Source organism: Pelecanus crispus, chromosome 2 (assembly GCF_030463565.1).
Source record: "Pelecanus crispus isolate bPelCri1 chromosome 2, bPelCri1.pri, whole genome shotgun sequence".
In the NCBI taxonomy this organism is placed as follows: Eukaryota; Metazoa; Chordata; class Aves; order Pelecaniformes; family Pelecanidae; genus Pelecanus; species Pelecanus crispus.
In genome coordinates, this window is record NC_134644.1 from 128105477 (window position 1) to 128129090 (window position 23614).

The window sequence follows — 23614 nt, forward strand, 5'->3', positions numbered from 1 at the left end:
GCAATTATCACCTACTTTTTGAAAGAGAATACGTAATACGAAAGATGTTTTAAAGTCTTTGTTCCCTGTTTGGTCTAAACAGTGACATTATTGTGAGAGGTATTTTCTTATGGTTTTTTTTTTACAAATAATTTTTTAAAAAGGTTGCAGGATCATTATTTATAACTATATAGGCTAAAGATATGAGAGAAGCAATTTTATAAGGAAAGATTTAATTTATTTAGACCAGATGATCTATTTGGAGTAAAACAAACATGACAAACTTTTGGGACCTATAGAAGGGCTTAGTGCTGAAAGCTTGTCTCTTTTTCCCAGAGTTGTATCTGTTTGTCTGGTAAAAGATATTACCGCTCATTACAAGTATTTGTCCTCTCTGAAGACTTGCAACAAAACAAAAGAGTTGCTTGAAGATGGAAATGTATTTCCTCCCTTAACAGTTCCTACTGAATCCTGCAGGTGTTTAGTCTAGGTGCATTAGGATTTAGCTCATAAATAATAATTTGGCTTTTAATAATGCCTTTCAGTTGAGTCCTCTTGTTACATCCAAGCTTTAAGCTGGACGATTCCCATAGCATCACCTAAAATAGAGACAAGAAAACTGAGGTTTCATGGCCTGAATCCACTAACTTTAATAAATGAAACTGAGTGAATAACTATAAACAAAGAATGTGAAAGTAGGTTATCAAACCATGTGATAACATCTGTTCCTTGGAAACATGAAAATACCTATTTCTCTGTCAAGACTAAACCCTGTTTAAGTGGTATTACAAGCTGACTACAATGTTCTCATGTGCCCAAACTTCAGTGCATAATGTTGAGGCCTCTATGCGAAATGATGTAATTATCTGCGTGCCCTATCAGAGGCAGGTATTTATATTTGAAAACGGGTCTCTATCATCTGGAGGATCCTTATCAAGATGAGAGCTCAACTGCGTGGGATAATATGCAGTTGCATGAGAGGAGACCTGCTTCTGTCCCTGAATAGTTTGCAAGACGCAACATGTGAAGTGGCGTCTCCCCCCCCGCCCCCCTTTTTCTAAGGAAGGAATGGAGAGCAAGGGTTATAACAGTTCACTTGAATATTGGCTAACAGTATGTGTAAATTGGTCCAAATTGTCTTTAACAGCCAGTCATTTTCCCTGGGAGAAACTGAAGATGTTCTTGTATGATGGAAAAAAAGATTAGACAAAGCAGCAAAGGCACTTGTAGGTTGTCTGTGTTGACATTTTTCAGTATTGTTGGGTCTATTAGAAGTTGACTATTATTCCAGTCACAGACTGATGGAGAGATCAGTGGTAATGCAGAAAATTAGGAAGTGATAGATTGATTTCTTAATGCTAAAGCTTCATTAAACTACTAAAACGATGCTTCTAAGAGGTACAGTTGCAGCACAAATGCTACAGATGCCAAGACTGCAGCAGGGTTTTCCTTACGCTCCGTACGGTACCAATCAGTATCCTTTAACTGCTGTTGGGTAAACTTGTGCTTTGTACCAATTTTGTACCTTAATAGCTCACTGTTCCCTACTATTCTTTCCTGCCCTTGTGCCCAGCAGGCAGCCGTTTTGTTCCATCTTACCTTCAGAATTGCTATTTAATTCTATATCTAAAGAGTACGCTTAGAAATAAATGCAGTGCTTCTTGCTTTAGTGACTTATTTTGTAGAAAAACACACTTGGGCTGAGAACACAGCCTCACCTGTTTCGGTCGGCTGATCCATGCCTTAGAACAACCTGTTCTGGGAGAGGCAAGCTGGAACAGCTTGTGGATGTATCTCCAGAAGTATAGCCTGCTAAACCTGTTTGCCTTGTAAAAGCTGAGGTTTCAGCTCAGGATTAGAAGTTACGGCTTCAATTTCATCTTCCTTACCACTTGTGTATTCCTTACCTGGCTTTTTTTTTTTTAAAAAAAAAAAAAAGTCGGTAAAATACCATCTTTTCATTAGGTCTATAAAAAGTCCATTTTGTTGTGATTTAAATCACTCCTCTCCCAAAGTTTTTCTTTCAAAGATCAGATATTCATGTTGAATTTTTTTTTTGTATGTGTGCAAAATCTTATGCTAATATTATTTTTTCCATTCTTCTTTTCTAAAATGATTAATGTTGCATGCAGGATACTGCCTGCCAGTGGTGTATGTGTACAGGATTATGTGTGAGAGAGCTCAAACCAAACAAAAACATGCACCTCTCCCTTTACAAAAAAGAATGCACAGCCAAACATACTGCATGTAATCCTAATCATCACCTCGTTTTCCACTTCAAGGCAGTATGATCTACACAAGATATGGGAGCTGATAAATGATGATACAAGTTATTTATTGTTATTTCATGTGTGATATAAAACACCATTTTGTGGGCTTGTGTACTGTACTTAAACTTCCTCACTCTTTGAAGTGTAAGAGGGAGTTTTCCTGTCTGTCACCCTCCACACCTTTTTTTGGTTTCAGAAATCGTGCAGGAAGCCCAGTGTCAGAGGATAACTGGTGGTCGGACTCAACAGCAGCCGTATCGTTCCATTAATTTCTGCAGAATTACATCAAAGCCCTTTCAACTCCTTTGGTCCGTGAAAGCATCTCTGAAACTGTCCCATTTGCTTTTCTTTTGGTAACAACTATTGGTATTTTTTTCTTCAAATTGAATCATACTTGGGGTAACCTTTTAAGACAGTAGCTAATGCAGCTGTAATTTTTGACAGAGCTTGCAGAATAAACAGGGTCAAACATGGGTAAGACTTCCCCAGGAGCTCTCCAAAGGGAAGCCCAGCAGTGTAAGCAGTGGTGCTTAAGGTTTAGTAGCTGGTCTCCTTCCTCCAGAGATAATCATGAATCAATTTCCTTTACGATAGGAAGCCCTGGGCTGCTGGATGCAATGAATCCTTTTTAATTAGTCATAGAAGACAAGTCCTAACCACTTGTTTAAAGGTCTCAAAACACCATTAAGAGCGATGAGGGTGCAGTCCGTGACCAAATTCTGCTTTGAATAATTACAGTGTTGCTGCCCACACTTCTCCTCCATATTCAAGTAGATACAGCATTCTTCTTTGCTACTTGGCATAAATGATTTTGTGTGCTAATAACTACTGCATTCCAGCCTAGGGGTGGTGGCATCTAGGAGATAGCAAAAATTCATTCCCATGTCTGTGTGAAGGGAGATGTTGCTGAAGTTTAGTGGTGGCTGAGCAGGGAGAAAGAAGCAAACCCTTTGTCAGCTCAGTGGTAATTGCTCTTGGAGAGTCCCCGAGAGATTCTTGAGATGGCCATTCTCGTGCCCTTGAAGAGCGTACGGCTCCGTTTCCTGTAATGGCAGCCACAAAATGCTACTGTGTGTGGAGCAGGACATGTCATTTCCTAGTGCGCTGAACCAACACCAACTGATAAATATTTAGGACAGATCAGATGATCTGAGCGCATGTGCTGAGGAGGAATGCTGTACTTGGCTGAACAACTAGGCATTATCTGAGATCCATTTAAAATATATGCTATCTCTGTAATAACACTGGGTGGTTGTTCCAGATCCAAAAATTCAGTTAATCTGCTGTGTCAGTTTGGGCTTGCAAGTCCAAAAATATCTTATTAGTGATTTATGTCTTTCATTGTTGTTCTTTTTTGTCATACGGTTATCTCTGCCCACGCACTGCTACCTAATCCTGTACGTTTTGCGTGCTGTTCCTGTGGTTCTTCCGTGAGAAGAAAGCTTGGTGTCACCCACAGAGCAGCACACGCCTAGCTCTGCACTTGAACATTAAGTTTCTTGTGTGAAGGTACATCTGAATTTTATCTCTCCGGAGTGAAAGTAGCTAGCTTACCAAGAACCAAATTATTTCTTGAGATACTAGGAAAATATTTGGCATAGACTTCAGTGGTTCAGTTAAAGCTTCAGAAAACACAAAGCTTTGAAGAGAACTGCAAGCTTTAAATCCTTTATATCTTTAATTATCTTTATAGAGCTGAATAATATCCTGTACTATCTGTGTGCACAATGCTTGAATTAATTTTGTGTTGATTAATTAAGGGGAAACTTCTTTTCTTTTACCTTTATCCTACTCCCTATAATGCTGCAAGCCAGCTTCTGGTGGAGCTAGCTTCAAGCATTCATTAGCATAGCCTGGGCCTTTGACATACTGCACTGGTGATTTATGCTTGTGAATATTCATTGTAGCAAATACAGTGGCTTTTCTGCTCGCTCTTTTTTTTTTTTTGGAGAGTACCATGCAAGATATAAAAACTCCTTGCAACCTGTAACTAACTCTCTGGAGTAGAAGTTTGCCGCATTTGAATTCCCTTTGCATGCACAACAGCAAAGAGTGCCAGTAGTGCAAATGTAGCATTGCTTATCAGAAAGAAAGACAGTATAAAACAAGAGGTGGTAGGATAGTCACCTAACTTCACTGGGTGTGTTTGTTAATACCAGTCAGCTTCCACCCATCTTGAGACCTGTCATGAGAGGGCAGTTAGGAGAAATGCAGATTAATTCTGAAAAGAGTCAGGGAATCAGAAAAGAGAAAAAGATAGTCACAAGCAAGGGATAGTGGAAAACGTTTCCAGAGTTAGAGGCAAAAAATATGTGAAAGAACAGGTAGGAAAGGAAATGCCCCAAGATTAATTTTCCTCTGTATGTACAGTGATCGAAGTCTGAAACTCTCAAATACTATTTCCATTTCTGACATAACTTGGCTCTCTGACCTTGAGAAAGCCTGGTCCCTAAGGGTGCCATCTGAGAAACCCTATTAGTTCTTCTGCCATTTGAGCTAAGCTGTAGTGAGATAATAGGAGGGAAAGAAATGTATTATTTTTAGAGAAGCAAATGACAGACTAAGTGACCTCCATCTGCAAAAAGTTATTTCAGCGTCTATATAGAATTTGATAGCAATTTTTTGTCAGTAAGAGGAGATTCAGACATACTGCAGCATGCTGAAGCATCTTAGTTTCAGCTGATGAACTTGTTCAGAATATCTTTGAGCTTTTATTGAGCATTGTGTCTGCAAAGTATCTTCATACCAACTGAAAAAGATTTACAGCGTTTTCTGAATGTATGATGACTGAACAAGTGAAAGTGTTTAAGCAACACAAAAGTAGCATGTATATAGTGACATTTTTCGCAGAAAAGTTTCGCTGAGTGATTTATCTTGGGAGGAGAGCCAAGTGGGATGACAAGCTGTCCCAACTGCTCATCTCCTTGCCTCTAATTAGCAATCACTGTATGAGGGAGCCTTTTTTTAAAAAAAATACAGGTTTATTATTTTTTAATAGGATTGATATGTTAGCTTTCTTTTTGTACAGGAAGTTTTGTACAGTTCTGCTTCCTGTGCTGAAGCTGGAAACTTCAAATGGAAATTTAACACTTCATATTAACTTACTGCTATTTTATTGATAAGAAATATCAAGTTCTTATTAAAGTGATCAAATACAGATATTTCTTGCTTCCATCATTATTGAAATGAAGAGGTAATTTTTTCAGACCTTTTAGAGGCAAATGCTATGCAGATTGCAAAGGTACTCCCAAAGAACTCACAAGGTGTTCAAAGTGAAGCAATGGGCAGCTGAAGGAAATGTCTTGAGGGTGATGGAGGGAGTACTTGGTCACAGAAGTAACAGCATGGTATCTTCTGTGCTGCCTGTGTGCAAAATCTATGTTCTTATGGAATGCTATCTTCATTTCACTGAAGTCAAGAGTTTTGTCTTTGAACAATTTAGGCCAGGATTTTACCATTTCAGTGGCTGGTCTTCTGGTCTGGTGATTTTTTTTTTTTTTTTAAATGAATTTAAATTGACACAGGTAATAATATATTCTTTCGCAATCTTAACTGTTTAGCCAGAGGGGGGATATTTGCTGTTTCTCATTCTGGTTTCATTTTTTACATTTGTACCATCCTCTATGTTAGCTAGTAGTGGTGAGTGCTGTCAAAAATTTATCATAAGTTAATTCATCTTGAGACCTCTTTTTGATGCATTTTGATTTAAACTTGCTTATCTTTAAAATACAGGGTCCTGGATGCTCAGCTACAGTACTCACCAACTTCTTTGTTTTCCTGTAGCCAAATCTTATCAGAAAAGAGAGTGGTATTTTGTGCATTTACACTAAAATAATTTTTCCTTAAAAGAGCAAGCCATAGGAGGGGGGGCGTTTAGAACCTTTCAAGTGAAACCAGTCACAGAACAAATGGATTTATTCTAAAAGTGAACAAGATGAGCCATGTTTGTTGTTTTAGTGAGAGAGAGAGATTGAAGTCAGCCCCTACATTTTTTTTTTCCACTCAGCCCTTGGACATGGAAAAGTGGTTAGCATGACATAAAAGACATGTTGTTGTGGCAAGGCCGTCATTGGAAATGATAGGTAAATCTTAGTGAACACTCTACTACCAAGTATGTGGAGTGACTGGGAGATAATAGGAGACAGTCATGGAAAACCCCAGGATGGGGATGATTAGATTGGGCTCAGGGGTTGGAGGAAGGGATTGAGGTGAGGAAACTGAGCCTGTGTGTAGTGAGGAGCATTGTACCTTCAGCCACCATAACCAAAATGATTATATTCCAAAATAATAAGCAATGTGGAAAAGTCAACTACTTTTAATTTGACACTTCTCTGTGCTTAGTAATGATGCTCTTCAGAAACTCTTAGTGATATTACTGGGGATATTATTTAAAAAAAAAAGAAACGCTCTTGAAAATTCAGCTTCATGATGTTTAAGATATTGATAATCAATAAACAATTTCTTCACTATTTATCAATGATTGTTCTAAAGTGAACCTAAGAAATTAAATTAATTTTTTTTGCCAGCTGTACACCACCGTAATGTTAGTAGACATGCCATCTCATTTACTGGATACTTGAAAAATCATGTTTGTATGTTTTGAAAATACTTTTCTCTTCGGACTGTGTTTCTGATGGTGGCTACAGTTAAATAATGTACGGAATTGGAAGGTCGAGTTTTTGTTCTCTGTTTTTCTTCTCCGTTTTTTATAGCTTCCTCTTTTAAGAAAAATTTCCAACTGACCAATTAAAAAAAAAAAAAACAAACCTCTAACAAGCAAACAAAAGAAAATCAAAAACCCCAAAGTATGGTTTCCTTGGGGATGTTAAGTCTAAACAAGTATGCAATAATTAATTTAATTCTTCTGCTAATATTAATTATTAGACAATCTTTACTTAAGAAAGCTTAACTCTTATGACAGTCAGTGGGATTAAAACATGTGCTTAACTTGAAGCACATCCCAAGGGCTTTCCTCATTTGCATTTTACTTGCTCAAAGAAGTTCAGGTTTGCATCTTTTCTTTAGGTGCAGTGGATATCATAGCAATTCGAACAAAATTAAGCCATTCCTAAAGCAAAAGAGTGCCTCAGAATGGTGTTTAAGAATGAAGTGCTTGCTTACTGCTTTGTACTGTTTGAAACCTTTTATTTCTGGCTCTTTTCCAATGTGGAAGGAGTTTGTTTTCAGAGAAATATTGTTGCCAAGGGACGGATGTTGACTGTGTTGTGTTTAAAAGAGGCTGATATTAATTACATTCTTTTAGCTATTCTCCTTCTCTGGATAACTTTAAAAGATCCTTCCAATTTCCAGAATACTTAGGTAAGCTCTCAGAACATGAACACAGTGGCTCATCATTTATGTGAAGAATGTATTAAAGAACTGGTGAGAGCCCAACTCATTTTTGTGCACAGTCGAGAAATGTTGGTTTCAGATGATTACACTAATTAGTAACATACAACAGCATTAGTGAATGCAGTGTTTTCCCTCCCTTTCCTCTTTTATCTTTAAAGTCTTTATCTGAGCCAGATGTCAGACAACCTGTGTGGAGAGCTGCTTACTGCATTAGACCAGAGGAACAGGCTAATATGTTTTCAGGACCTGTTCCGTGATCAGGGCAGCATGATCTGGAGCAAAGTCAGTCTTTGGGGTTTTTCAGTTCCCGTTGATAATCTGAACCTAATGTTTTGCATTGGGTTTTGGTTCTTTCAAGGATCAGGCTGAGCTACTTAACTTGCCTCTTCTACAGAACAGTTTTGTGCAAGCCTCCCTGAGCTGGACTGGTGCTGGTGGTCCCAGTGATGGGACCGTTACTATGCTCACCCCACCAGAACTTGCACAGAGTGGCAGGGGTTTTTTTTCCAGCATCTCCTGAAGACTGAGTCCAGCTCATGTTTCTTAGTCTTCTGCCTATTTCAGAGTTTTAGATCATTTTGTTCTATACTAGGTAAAATGCCACTGTCCAAGTATTTTTGCTTAATACTTAGTACTTTAAGAAATACTGCGTCAAGAGAGCACAATATACATAGCAACTGTGCAGAGCTCACCTTAGGATGCCAACCCAGCTGCCTTGCCCTCCTTGTATGGGAGCCCTAGAGGAGAGTAAAACAAGCTGAGCCAAAGCAGGTGAATTTTCCCTGCCAGCCCTCCTCTCAGCCTTCCACATCTCTTTGTAGACTTTTCTTTGGGCCTTTGCATCCTCTCCTCTCATCACTCGTTCAGTGGGATGAGTTCAGTGTGTCCTGTGAGTTTCTGGGAGAAGGGCTCCAGCGAGGTTTTATGAGTCTGAACTGCAGCCCTGCTTGCTCACAGCCCTGGCTGCTGACCAGTGATCGATCCTCCCGGGAGCTACCTGGATGCAGCCTGATAGCTTATGCTCAACTTCTCAAACCTTCCTGGGAAGCTATGGGCCTGCTGGACATGGGTGAAGGACAGCTTTGGTGGTCAAAATCTTGCTTCAACAAAAGGTTACATACTTTTTGCCAGCTACGAGTTTTCAGTAGAAGCATGTGTTTCTTCCCTCTATTCAGACTACAGAAGCCAGCCTTCCTACTTACTTGAATCCCGATGTGAAAGCTCCCTTTCTCTCAGCTTTCCTGTCAGTCATGATCCCTGTCACTCATTAGCATCTTTCTGCTTTCCTGAAAACCTGCTTTAATCCTGATGCCTGTCTGGAAACTTCTCCTGATAGAGATAAGCATTCGTTTATCATTTTGACAAATTTTTCAGAACTAGTTGTTTGAAAAAAAAATGTTACTCATCCCAGTTGTCCCTCAAGAGATGGTCCTTATATTCAGGAGTTCACGTTGACTTACAAAAGATTAATGTGCATTTACACTGAAGTTGTCCAAGTTATATGCCAAATTGGCATTCAATTTATGGATTACTAGGGAGCATAAATAACTGCCTACACAAAGCTCTACTATCTCATTAACATTCTGTTTAAATATCTTTCTATTTTTATTTGTTTAGACAACTTTGACAGAAATTTCTGAGTATTCATCTGATAACAACAGTGTGGGAGAAGAAGAGATAGGCCTGGTGACCACTACTCCAGGATCCACTAAGAGATTACGGTCAAGGTCAGGAGTGGACACGGGGGATGTTACAGCACGACCAGCCAGTGAGTGGTTGAGGTCTGCACAGGCCCTTCTCCGCACCCCCGGGAAGCAGGCAGGCAAGGCCCCCCGAGCCCCCACTGAATCTGCGAAGAAGAGGAAGCTACGGAGGTAAATGTGCAGTTTGCCTTAAGAATTTTTTTTTTTTTTAATTGTAAGTAAAAGAATACTTACAGAAGAGTAGGAATCCATTTCAAGGATAAACATTTTAGAGATGCAAATTCCAAAAACTTAAGGAATGTCATTTGTCTGTAAACAAGCAAACAAGGCAAGAAAGAATTCAGTTTTAAAATCTGTGGTGAAAGCTCTCGATCTTGAACTCCTGTGTACAAATTGATATGGTTTTTGCACTTCTAATAATGCTTTACAATGCCTTAGAGATGTGTGAGTAGACATACTTCTGTTTTAGCTTGTAATCATTTCGTTGCTTTGTGCCTCTCCAGATAGTCTGCACAAATTCTGTAGCTCTGGGGGTTTTTGGCGGTTTTTTTTTTTTTTTGTTCTCACCAGATTTGCTAGGGTAAAATTATCCAAAATACTGTAGGAAAGGGGTGGATGAGCAATAGTGCTGAATAGTGCAGGACAGACTGATACTTAGGCAAAGGTGGGATGTATTTGTTAATCTGAAATTTAAATCTCTGTGACTCAATTAAATATATTAAAAAGATACCTAACTGCTGAAAGAAAACAGCCTGAGCCTGAGCAGTGGAAGCCTGATGTTCACAATTCACTATTTCTCTAGCTAATTACAGTGTGGAAATGGTCACCTCCTATATTGAATTAAAAGTTGCTTTAACTTAAATGGTATATGTGAAGGTATGCCTCAAGCTATGGAGACTGCAATTACAAATGGTGCTGCTGTAAATATCTGTTGTATTTTTAACAATGTAGTTGGTTCTTACTTTTTTTACAGCTGATTCTACGTACGGTAATCAATCAATCAATTACTTAAAAAGTAAATATTTACTTTGGGTAAATAGCCACACCTTATTTTTCTCTAAAAATGTTCTTGGCTATTTCAGAATGCTCACTGAGGGGACAGATTTGAAAGTCTTAATTATTGAGGATCTCTGTACTTAAAAGTGGTTTGCTTGTGCAATCAAGCTTTATTTCCTGTTACTTTAAAAACATAAAGACACAACCGTACTAGGTCAGACCAAAGCTGTAACCTCCAAAAACGCCTATTAGTGGCCAGAAGCAAGTATGTGCGAAAGTAATAAGAACAAGACAATTGTATAGTGGATAGTGTATAGACAATTTTGCCCAGATGCGCTTCCAGCTTTCAGCAGTTTACTGCTCAGGAGCTGTTTGTTACCCCCAGTGTGTTTGTCTTTTCATGAGCTTGCCCAGTAATTTTCTGAAGCCATAAAAGCTTTCAGCTGCTGCAATATCATCCCAGGGTTAGGAGTTCTGTAGCTTAAACATGACATGAATCTGCACCTACCATTTTCATTTGATGACCTCTACTATCAACAATCTTAGTGCAAAAATATATTTTACAGCAAAGGTACTCTGAAACAAGTGTATGAGAGAATAAATAGCTTTAAAAAAACCCAAACAAACAAAAGCAAACAAACCACAATGATATAGAATGTAATCTGTCCGGAGTGGCCAGAGGAGCAGAGCTTGCAGGGTTTTTCACTCTTCCATCCTGTGGTTCCACCTTGGGTTCCTCTGGGAACAGGGAAGCAGGCAGGAAATTCCTCAGTTATGAGTTTTGTTTATCTAGTTATTTTGCTTGTGGAGGTAATTGTCATCTTTTAACTCTTCCTGTTCAGGGCATTAATTCCATGTGCCTCTCTTTCCCATCCTTCCTTTTACTGTTGATGGAGAACATTTTCATTGGTCTGCTAACAGTGGATATAAGAGTCTGCGTCCTCAATAGGAAAGCTCAGGTTTCCAGTGCTGCCCTTTGAAGGCCAGTTTGGGGAAGGGTTTCTCAGCTTCTTGATTGATGAAGTAAGAGCCCCTTCTTTCTGGCTATATAGCTAAAAGTTACATAGCAGTTGTTGGCTTGCCCTTTGTCCTTCCTTCCCACCTCTGCTGCAGATCGAGGCCACAGCAGAAAAAGCAGTGAGCTGGGGAAATCATCCTGCAGGCTGGGTCTGGCCCATGGGCTCCCACTCCCATGTTTGGAACTGCGCAGTAGGTGAAAGAGAGCTGAGAGCCCCTGCTTAGCCGGGCTCTCTTTTTGCAGGCTGGTGGCTAGGGAAGCATGGGTTGAGAAGAGATGGTGCAGGTGGTAGAGCTGCCACCTTCCTACGTGAATTCCTGTGCAAGACATTCTACTACAAATGCAGACAGTATTAAGTATGCTTACTTCATGGAAGAGTCCTGATGTAGGTAGAATAGGTCTCCTATGGTTTTGTTTCCACTTTTAAGAAAATAGAAATTATTTCTATTTTCATCTCTCTTTGCTGTTTAAGATGACTAAAGCTATCTTCAAAAGTAGAGAGAATATTTTCAAAAAATATTAGCTTATATTTTCTGAAGAAATCTTATACCATGTGTAACAGTCTCTTCAAATTCTTTAGGCACACTGCAATCTGCATTTTTATTTGCATTATCTGATTGCAGCTATGCTCCTATTACCTCAAGGGCTATATTTTTCTAAGCAACCTCAAAGAAACGCCCCTGGCATCCCCCCTACCCCAAACTCCAGTTAAAACCAAACAAAAAACCCAAAGAAAAGAGCCATAACAGTCAGTGGAAAAATTCAAAGTTACTTTCTACTGTCTTCTCCTTCTGGAATCCTCCTGGTGCTAAAATGGAAATGGGTACTTGCCTGGATGGGAGGAAAGAGTGTTGCTTGTTTGATCCTATTACAGGTGTAACTGTCATAGACTACAACAATCAAGACGTAACCAAACCAACACAGATCTTCAGAATTAAGCTGATTATGGATGATGACAATAAATTCTGCTGATCCTAGTGTTAGAAATTTGAGTATAAATTCAACACCTTTGAGTGGAAATAAAATGAGAAACCCATCTATGTCCCCAAAACAACATGCACAATATACAATGTTGCCTATGATGAGTGAAATTTGAAGGTGCATGTTGCAGTCATCCTCCATTAGGAGTTAACTGGGGCTGTGGAAAGTGATTAGCATCTGCAGAAAGAAAGGCGTGACAGAAGCAATTTCTCCCCCACCATGCCTACTGACTGGTCTATTCTATGCCTTTTTGCCAAATTCTCGTATGTCTTCATGTATCCCCTGTAATGTTAGTTTTTGTTTTCAACGTTGTTCTAAGTAAAGATCATTGTTCTTTCTGCCACCGTCTACAGGGGAGAGCAGGTAGTCTGTATGGTGGTGTTTGTCCTTCAGAGGTGTTGGTGGTCCCCGGCAGGTTCTGAAGCAACCTGAAGGGCAGTGCTGTAGGGGGTGCCAGTCTGTCATGCTACTTGCAAAGTATCATCTCTTTCATTCACAGCCGTCAATACCACTGCTTCTGGACATCCTCACCTTAAACACTGGATTTATATGCCATCTTGTGTAGCCGCCTTCCTTTATTTAAACAAAATTGGTGATGGATGGAGTAGGAGTAGTATAATTTTGCCAGGTAACGCTAAGAGAGAAATGTTATTGTACTGCACCCATGAGCTACTAAGAGAGTTGATACAGAAGTACTGCTATTGGTACTTGGTACTGAGGTGAAATGCCTTGGTGATCAGGTCAAGAGGTGTTGGGTTTAGGTGTTCCTGCCCTTTTATTCCACCACAAAGTTTCAGTTTCTCAGCTTGAGTCAACACCACATGGGAAAATAATGCAAGTGATTTGCACACCTGAGGGGAGAGAGATATATACTAGAAATAACAGTTTTTAGGAAGCTCCTCTTTTCAGAATTGGAATTCATGTTAATGCTACAGGGTGACATGTCTAAACTGCACTAGTTCCAAGTCTCTCAAAGTTCCCTTGTAAAAGAAGGGAGAAATGAAGAGTATTGAAAGTCTCGAAGTTTGTTACATAGGTTAAACCAATAACTGGGTTCATTCAGTATTTATAAAGAAGAAAACTCAAAATGCACGCACTCTACTTTTCTTGTCTACAAGTAAACCTTTCTTAAAGGTTTTAGGAATTGTTTGCCTTTTCTAGTAAGATTTTATTTCCATCAGGGAAAAAAAAAAAGAAAAGTCTGTGTTTCAGTGCAGGAAACAGATATCTTAAGTTATATAATGTTAACCCTACTTCTAAATCTGTCACGTTGCAAGAGCTTTTAGTTGTGAAGAATAGCTGCTTTAGTTTTTTGTTTGGTTTTTTTTAATATTTGAGTGGCTGTTTTTAGTTTAATAATAAAATAAAATCTTGGGAAATTCTGTTTAATTATCTTATATCTACTTGTATGCAGGCGACTTACAGATCTGATCTGCTAAAATTAACTCTTGTTATCAAAAGAGGAGAAAATTACAGAATGTCCTGGTACTACGTGCAGTAAAATAAAACCGGGTTGTCACATGAGGCCAACTGAGGTCCTGAAAATAAAGGAAATTGCCAAAGGAGGAAGGAGCTGGCACAAATGAATCAGGCTTTTACTCTGAAATTGGGTCTGGTCTGTTCTTTCTTACATGCATCCACAAGTAGCATGAGGGTGTAACAGCAACAGACTAGCCCTTTTGACCATTATGTTCTTATGCTGATTTTAACTATTGGATTAAGTTTTCCTTGCTAGTGAATTTCATGTTGGATTAGGAGAATATAACTGAAGAATATAATGGCTGCAGTACAGATCTGCCACTTGTAATTACTGGCAATGTACACAGGCAAATTATTTTGCACTTACTGAAAGTTAAAATGTCTTTTCTTTTTTAGAAAGTGTGGAGGGTTTCACTAGGCCAGAAGATTGGTGTTAACAGGAAAAAAAACCCCACATTTAGTACACCCCCCGCCCTTTCCTTAAAATGACAGATTTCTCCAATTTCATGTGTAATGTATTTTACTGATTGGAATGGTTTAGCAGGGTACAGTTGTTCCCCATCAGAGAGAAGTCATTTTGGTGCCTTTTGTGTGTTTAACCATGGAACTTGCTTTTCTATGCAAGATCTCTGCTCAGGCAAGCCAAAACCTTCAGAACTGAAGGGAAGGCTCTTCCCTTATCTCTGGGGCATGGCTATTCCCCCATCAAAACTGGTTCCTGCGGAGTCTTAGCTTTGTTACTTTATGAGAAATTGTGCACGTGAGTCTGGCACTTGATTTTTTTAATTTTTTTTTTTTTATACTGGCCAAAAAAGGGATAACTTATTTCTGGAAAGACTCTCCTTATTAAATCATCTTACTTCTGCTGGGAGCCTCTGCTGTAAGAGAGGTAGGACAATCTGAAATAATTTTTTTTAGTAAGGAGTCTGAAGAGCCAGAGAGCTGTGGTAAACTTTTCAACTGTGGGGTTTTTTTTTTTTTTCAGTGGCTGGTGAGAAGGGGTGATCAATGTTTTGAAAACTATGAAAGGAGAAGGCCCCAAAAGCTTACCTACTTCCAAAGACGTTCCTAAATTATTTCAAATATTTTCTGTGAGATAACTTGGCTAAGTAGAGGCATGGGAAAATCAACCACCTATAAAGTTTTACTTAAACTCTTTCACTGGGGGCCATATGGGATGTAGAAAGTACTCACCCACCCTGTTCTCAGCAGTTACAACTATCGTCCCTCTTATGTCTCTTCCTCTGCACTGCTTGAGGCAGCTAGGACCTGGAAACCAAACCTCACTACACAAGAATGATGAAGCTTTGGTGTCTGTGACAAAGAACTATTTTTGATTTGCAGGAGTAATTGTGGTATCATGTCCAGACACTACTTGCAAAAGTTTAAGTGTTAAAGGTGGTATTGAGGATGTCTCTAGCTGGTTGGAATTTACAGCTGAAGACACTGTAAATTCTCCAGATGGTCACTTCTGTCTAATGCAGTTGCTGGTTCTCACTGTGCTATGGCGACTCACTAAAATGGTATCTTTGTTCCACATATGTTTTATGGAGGTGACCTCCTTTGTGAAATGATTGAAAAAACAGTAGTGAGAGACTACATGGACTCGAAAAGACTTTTGCCTTATTGAATTCTTTTAAGAGAGGCTCCAAATCCTTGAATTCTTAAGACGCTAGAAGAGGCTTTCAGTACGTCTGCCTTGTTGATTTGGCTAGTGTTAAAAAAAAAGCAAAAAAGAAAACCCCAAAACAAAAAAACCCCACACCTCTCTGGATGGGTACAATAGATCAGAGCATTGAAATGTGAGCAACTTGTGTGTAGGAAAATCGAACATCCAGGCGTGGTGGGTTGACCCTGGCTGGATGCCAGGTGCCCACCAAAGCTGCTTTATCACTCCCCTCCTCAGCTGGACAGGGGAGAGAAAATATAATGAAAGGCTCATGGGTTGAGATAAGGACAGGGAGAGATCATTCACCAATTACCATCATGGGCAAAACAGACTCAACTTGGGGTAATCAGTTTAATTTATTAGCAGTCAAATCAGAGTAGGATAATGAGAAATAAAAACTAAATCTTAAAACACCTTCCCCCCACCCCTCCCTTCTACCTGGGCTCAACTTCACTCCTGACTTTACCTTCTCCCCACAAGCAGCACAGGGGGGCGGGGAATGGGGGTTGTGGTCAGTTCATCTCATGTTGTCTCTGCCGCTCCTTCCTCCTCAGGGGGAGGACTCCTCACACTCCTCCCCTGCTCCAGCATGGGGTCCCACCCACAGGAGGAGACAGTCCTCCACAAACTTCTCCAATGTGGGTCCTTCCCATGGGCTACAGTTCTTCACGAACTGCTCCAGCGTGGGTCCCTTCCACAGGGTGCAGTCTTTCAGGAGCAGACTGCTCCAGCGTGGGTCCCCCACAGGGTCACAAGTCCTGCCAGCAAACCTGCTGCAGCATGGGCTCCTCTCTCTCCGTGGGTCCGCAGGTCCTGCCAGGAGCCTGCTCCAGCATGGGCTTCCCATGGGGTCACAGCCTCCTTCGGGCACATCCACCTGCTCTGGTGTGGGGTCCTCCCCAGGCTGCAGGTGGATATCTGCTCCACTGTGGACCTCCATGGGCTGCAGGGGCACAGCCTGCCTCACCATGGTCTTCACCACGGGCTGCAGGGGAATCTCTGCTCTGGTGCCTGGTGCACCTCCTCCCCCTCCTTCACTGACCTTGGTGTCTGCAGGGCTGTTCCTCTCATATTCTCACTCCTCACTCCAGCTGCAGTTTGTGTCTTAGTGTTTTGGTGGGTTTTTTTTTTCCCCTTCTTAAATATGTTATCCCAGAGGTGCTACCACTGTCGCTGATGGGCTCGGCCATGGCCAGCGGTTGGTCCATCTTGGAGCCAGCTGGCACTGGCTCTATCGGACACAGGGGAAACTTCTAGCAGCTTCTCACAGAAGCCACCCCTGTAGCCCCCCCGCTCCCAAAACATTGTCACGCAAACTCAATACACCAGTGCAGTTTACTAAATCACTGCATTGCGTGCCTACTCAGTTTGTATTTTTTTCAAATAAATGTCGAAGGTCTTGTCTCTATATTTTTGTGTTGGCAGACACAACAGGCCCTTGATAGCTGTGTGTGAGAAATTATCATTTGTGTTACAGTACAGATCTTCCACCTTCCTTTCGTTTTCGGTGTGTACCTCAGATGCTGTAGATTTGGCATGGAAATTGTGGGTTGGGAGAAACACTGATTCCTTTCCAAGGCAAGGACCCCAGAAGTTGTAGCAAAGTATAATTACTTGACAAGTTTTATAGGGACATAAAATTATTGCTGTCTACTTTGGTCTTTGCTTGTTCTGTCACATAGGAAAAGAAGTTGTGTTAATGCTTTGATTTCAGAAAAGTAGCCCACATTTAACAAATAGAATAATGCCTGTGGTCATGGTAATGGTGGTTCATCTAAGGTGGAAGTTTATAAATCTAGCTGTTGAGTCAGAGCTTGAGTGGGGCTGATCTGTAAAGCTAAAATTACTCTTTCTGATCCTTTGTTACTTCACAAAGTCAACAGCTTCTCTTCTGCACTGGAGGAGAGGTGGGCTTCTGTAGAGGAGACTTGTGGTTGTGTGGCCAACATTCTTCAGTCACGTCTTTCATACGTACCCATGCTATTTTGTACACTAAAGGAGCACTTGGTAGTGACTGTCAGCATTCAGTGTTGCTTATTACTTTGCAAGTTGTAAACTAGCTGATAATAGCTGATGGGTTTGCAGTGTTGACAAATTACATGCCAGCATGCTTAGGGGTCCTTTTTTCTTCTTTAGCAAGCACCCCATGGAGTGAAAATGGGCAGCTGAGTGTTGCAGAAGTCAGTTACTTCACCAGTTAACTTGGAAATACGAGAGTTCTGTCCTTGCTTTGAAAAGAGAGGAGGAGGGAAACTGCCCAGTCCTGAGATGGGGTTATATATTTGTGTAACCTATAGTGTTTTGAAATACATGGAGTCCTGAGTATAGTGTATATGAGGAGACAACTCAATAGTGAGATGCTTAAGTGTTCACTGTTCTTAAATTAAAATGAAGTCTGGAAAGGAGTAAACTTCGATGAATGTGGGGTTATTTTTGGTAAGTGCCCCACTGAATGAAAACCTTAATAAATAAACACAGATTGATCTTCAGCGTTTCAGAAAGATTGAAAATGACTTTTCAAAACACAGCCTACTCATTAATGCTCTTTCTTTTTTTCCTTTTTTTTTTTTTTTCCTTTTCTTTTCTTTCTTTCTTTTTCTCTATTAGCCTCTTTGGAGTTGGAAGCCAGGGACCAGCAGCCTGAGGGTCACAGGTCAGGCTCAGTGTTACCTTTTGGTGATACTTGCTGCATGCTGGCACAAAACTCTTCAGTCTTGCTGTTGAAGTTTGTGTAAAGGGGCAACCACCAGAAACCGAGCTTTTGTACTAGATGCTGAGCTTTCTTATGGTCATCAAAGCTGTCTTTCATGCAGGTATTGTTGGACATGGACAGTAATGGCAATGTGTTGTTTTAAATACAGTATTTCAACAAGCTCAGATTTAGTACGGAAATAGGACATGGATTTCTGCTTGTTAAATCTGTCCGCCTTCAGGGATTTAAAGGAATAAAATAGTTGTACTGAAAGTTTTGTGATTAAAAATGACAAGGTTGTGGGCAGTGGAGATTGTACCTGAGCAGTTTGGCTTCACTGAACAGCCTTTGCATTAACAATTTGCCAAATGCATTCAATCTGCTCATATTAAAACGTTTTGGGGGCAACTTTGAAGTGCTAGTCATTAAAGTATGCATCTCAAATTACACTTTTTGTTATTTAAATAGAGTTTGTCATTTCCCTTGATTACAGAAATCATACATTAGCAATCAAAATAAATTTGCCAATTTTATATACATATACATACACATAGCAGATGTCATGTTCATCATGGAGGACAATTAAATGCATCATAAGGGCTAGATCTGTGCAAAAGAGGGAACTGAATATCTTCTAAATATAATTCTAATATTCTAAACTTCTTGAAGCAGCTAGATGTGTAAATAAATACAGACTGAAGATTAACCAAGACCTGGTACTCTAGAATCCAATCTTCACCCTTGTTGCCAACAAACCTCTCCTATCTGTCAAAATTAAGCCAGTTTCTGCAGCCTGAAAAGCTGAAAAGCCAGGAAAGCTAAGGGATTCCTCAGGGGGATAATGTGTGGACAGTGAAAAGCGAATATTATTCATCTCTACCTTGTATTACCAAAATAACTAAAAAGTTACTTCCATATGATAGAATCTATGCCAAAAAATGACTGTTAGTCCCAGTAAACCCAGTTAACTACCAAAGACTGAATATAAAACCTGATTAGGTATTTAACAATCCACAGACGTGCAATTGGGAATAAAATAATAGTAATTTTAATGATGTATCTTTTTTCAAAACATGGAGTTGGTTCTTACAGTGAAGCTGGCACCTGCTTAATACCCTGCTCTGCTTTGTGTAAGCGCTGTGTAACTCTGTCTTACCCCTCATCTGCACAGCCAGGAGTGACTCTGGCTGTATAGTTCACAGTCTCTCATAGCACGTACACAAGCGTTTTCAGCAGTCTGCACCTGTACTGTATGAGAAGGAATTAGTAGTTTTCAAATGCCATTGTCATCAAATCTGTTAGAATATGTAACAGAAAGCATCTTTTCCTTTGTTTGTTTTATGTGTTTTTGCTAAAAAGGGTGTTGATCCTCCTGGGTTTGGGGTGGTGGTTAAATTCCTTTGTTTCTGCCTTTTAAAAGAAACAAACCGTAACCTATCAAATCTCTCTCTTGCCATAGAAATTCCTTTTGTGCATGGCATGTCCTTGAATTGTATTTTCCAATTTCACAATGTATGAAACACATTATTAAAAAAAACATTTCCAATGACGAGCGGAGAACGTCTCATAAATGCATTCTTGGCTATATTTTATATTCTGCAACCAAGCAGATGCAAAATGCTTTATGATGTTTTCTGTTTAAACTATTTTTAACTGCATTGGGAATGTGAATGGAAGGATGATGATTAATAAATATCAATGAATTTTATTAGCACAAAGGAAAGGCACGGTTTTACTTTTCATGGACCTTTGTGAGAACTATTATTCTAATACAGACATGGTTAGCAAATTAGTAATGAAGTTGTAAATGTCAGTGAGACCCTCCCTGGTAGGCATATCAGGCCTGAAACAGGAATGGTGTATTACTGTTGTGTGCTATAGCCTTGAAACCAGGAGCTTGCTTTCCTGCATGCTATAGGGTCTTCCTGCCATAGGTGAAACAGTAGTGGGCTTACAGAAGAGTAGGTACTGATTGACTGGGCACAACCGTAGCCCTGTTCAGGGAAAGGGGAGGAAATCAGGCTGTGAGCCAGTAATAGCTGCTCTCTTGTGCAGGTACCTTAAGGCTTTCTAGCATTATTTGAACAAAGAAAATGTATTTCTTTGACTGTTGTCTGTGGAGGGAATGGAGCAGGTTTTTAGAACACTCGTGTTGAACAGTTTTCTTTCATCAGAAGAAGTTTTTGCACTACTAGCTGTATTGTGTATTGCTGTAGTCCCACCACAGAGTTCAGTTGCAGACTCATGCATGCAAGATTTAAGCAAGCAAACTCAAAATGCTTTTAACTGCTGTGTTTCTAAGCCTAGCTGAGCTGGCATCTACCTGTTCCAGCATGGCTCGTGTAGACCACACAGCCAAGCTGAATTATAACTGCATCTGAGAATGGTTCCCTGGCAAGAAGGGAAACTGGGCGGACAGTTTGCTTGGAGTTGGTAGAACTGTCTTGCCCACAAGTGTTGCAGTGTGGTAATACTTGAGTGCTCAAGTTTAGGGGGAAATGTGGCTGAGCAGAGTGTTGTCAGCAGGGTAAATTATCCCATATGAAGTTCTGTGCTTGACTGTGCTGCTCTTGGTACCAAAGCTTCCATTGCACTTCTCTGTATTAGTTGCTGCTGTGTCTTAAAGTCCACGTTGAAAGCAAGATTAAACAAGGTTGTTAAGCTTACCTGCAAGTTCACTGGAGCCTGAGATTTCCTAAATATTTTTGTTTGTTTTCCTCCTTAATATAACAGGTTTTATAGCTTGTTAAGTGTGGGTTCTTTATTTTGGGGGCTTGGGGATTTTTTTTCCTTCTCTGAAAGACTCTGAGTTTCTTTCTTCCCTGCCTGAACCACACCAGCTATAGAAGACATGCAGTAATGTAAAGTACAAAACTTTTATGGATCATTCTGGGTCAAATGTGGCTCTTGTATTTCAGAGTGTTCATGCTGTGATCTTTACTACTAAGATGTTTAGCCATGCCATCTAATAATTCTTGTGATAGTTATGATTTTGCAAAGTATATAGTTGTTCATTAGAAATTCAGCTGAGACTGCTAACTACTTTTCATATAACCTGTTGACTTGTCTGCAGGTGAAATTGCTTAGTAATTGCTGACCAAAGAGAGATTTTTACAGTCTACCTGAAGTACTGCTTAGCCTTTTTAGCTCCTTCTTGGTTTCCATAGGTGTGAGTCTTTGCAGTTTCACGTTTACAGTGTGAGCTTAACCAAGCTATTTGGCTTTTTCTTCTAAACCAAAAAAATTCTATTCATGTGCACAAATAATCATAAGGTGGTTGTATGTTATCTCTGTTCATTCCTAAACCAGGTTAACCCAAGGATGCATTTCACCTAAGTAGAAATCTTTATTGATATGCTGGATAGTACTTGTGGAAAAACTTACACTATAAGGAAAGAATGAAGTAGGGGTTTATGCAAATAACTTCTTTGAAGCCAAAGAAGAATGCTCAAATACTCCCACAGTAGCCCAAAGCTTTTTGTAGTAGCCCAAAGACAGCTTCCAGCACATTCGTCTTTTTGTTCTTAAAGTGAGAAATTTCATCTTCTGGCTGTGAATCCAGGGGTAGGAATTGCTTTAGTGTTACCTTAAATGTATTTGTGCTAGATGCCACTCCTCTGCTCCTCACCTTGGGAATGCTAAATTAATTTCATCTTGGAGAGTGTTCAGACCACTGAAACTGCACACTTGACCCAGCTTGTGAAATGAATCATAGGGTCAAGTATGGGTAAAAGAATATTTTTGTGATCACTCCTTGCCAACAGACAAACAAATCTGTGAGGAAAAAAACCCAACCTGTTATAACTGGTGGTTACACTGGTTTGTTTTGAATTTGCAATTGTCTGTAGTATCTATGAGGATACGTGCATAAGTGCAAAGAAAAGTTGGGAACCTTTCATTACAATCCTTGTGTTGGAGACAGGACTGAAAATGTGAAGATTTTGGACACCAGATAGTAAAAATGTTTCATTGTGTGTATTGACCCTAAGTGTATGTTTTATTGGGAGTATATCCACTGGAAAATCAAAATTAGAAAAACTAATCTGTAAAATGTAATTTGAATATATGTTTCTGTCCCTAAGGGTCAAAGCATATATATTCCATCTGTCCTATGGCTTGTCACTTGGCAAAACTGAATACTGATTCCTGGCAAAATTGAGCATTCCTTTATTCTCTGCAGGGGCGGGCTAGCTGAGAGGTTATGTCGACTGCAGAACAGAGAAAGATCTGCCATTAGCTTTTGGAGGCATCAGTGTATTTCAGATGCCAAAATACCCTCAGGTAAGAAGCATTATACATACACTTTCACACAGTAGTATATGCTTACATGTTTGTATATATGTCTCACATAGATTTACAACTGAAGTTTATATTCTTTGTGGTTTTTTTCTGATTTGGGTTTAATGCTCTCTTGATTGTCTTCTGAGCTAATATTGCATTTCAACTAAATATGATGGTTTATAATGTCTCAGTCATCGAAGTGTTTGAATGTAAGGGGTAAAGAACTTGTTTTAAGTAGCCTCCATCTAGACTTTTCACAACTCCTTGATTTCCAGCATCACCTGGGGAAATGGTGTTTCCAGCAGTTGTAGGACAATTCAAGGTTTAGTTTATGGGTGTGCAGATGTTTTTTTGGTTCTTGTTATTTCTTTATAACCACCTTTTCCTCTTTCCCTGTTCATTTTTCTTTGGTTTGAAGTCAGCAGTATTCATGGATAAGTGCTGAAATTGTAAATGACAGCAAATATAGACAAATAGAACACAACCATGAAATGAGTGTGAAGCATAACTACACTTGGCACTTTACATAAAAAGGAAATGGTGGGAGTTAACGCGGATTAGTTACAAGTGACTGATAGCACCACCTTTCAGTAGTATTTCTTGAGAGACAATCGATTCATAGACTTTAGGTGTAAAGAAATGGTTAGGGTTTTTTTATCAACTTGTGTGTGTGTGTGACTGTAGACTGTGAAATTTCAAGCATTTATTCTGTATTAAGCCAACTACTTGTTTCTGAGCACATACTAACTTCCATTTATTTTTCAGAAAGTCCTCTGGTCTTAATTTGAAAACATAAGGATGAGGGAATCTATCACTTGCCTTGAGAGTTTGTCCTTAATTCCACTCCCAAATTTTTAAAAGTGGGTTTTCTTCCAAATCTGAGTTTGCCTGGCTTCAGTTCCCCTCTTTTGTTTCTTGTACAGCCTTTCTCCATTAGATTAAAGAGCTCTTTAGTCTGTGGCATTTTCCCTCTCTGGCACATGCATAGCAAAATCATGCTGCCTCACAATTTTCATAAACTAAACAGACTGAGCTCTTTAAGGCCCTCTAAAGCATTTTTACCAGTCTTTAAGTGATTTGCACTGCTTTTTACTGCACCCTCTCGAACTTTTCAGCATGGTCTTAAGAACAGGGACAGCTACTCTGTATGTATTCTTCCAGTTTTACTCTCATCAAAACCATTGGCCAGGTCGA

At 39.7% G+C, this 23614-nt stretch overlaps 1 protein-coding gene across 1 annotated transcript in view; it reads left to right on the forward strand.

Moving 5' to 3' along the window:
- Positions 1-23614, forward strand: part of SPIDR (scaffold protein involved in DNA repair) — a 207322-nt gene that overhangs the window by 46749 nt on the left and 136959 nt on the right. The window contains exons 6-7 of the mRNA XM_075704705.1: positions 9219-9475; positions 22320-22420. Of these exons, the coding sequence (XP_075560820.1) occupies positions 9219-9475; positions 22320-22420 (358 nt within the window). The remainder of the gene's footprint in view (positions 1-9218; positions 9476-22319; positions 22421-23614) is intronic.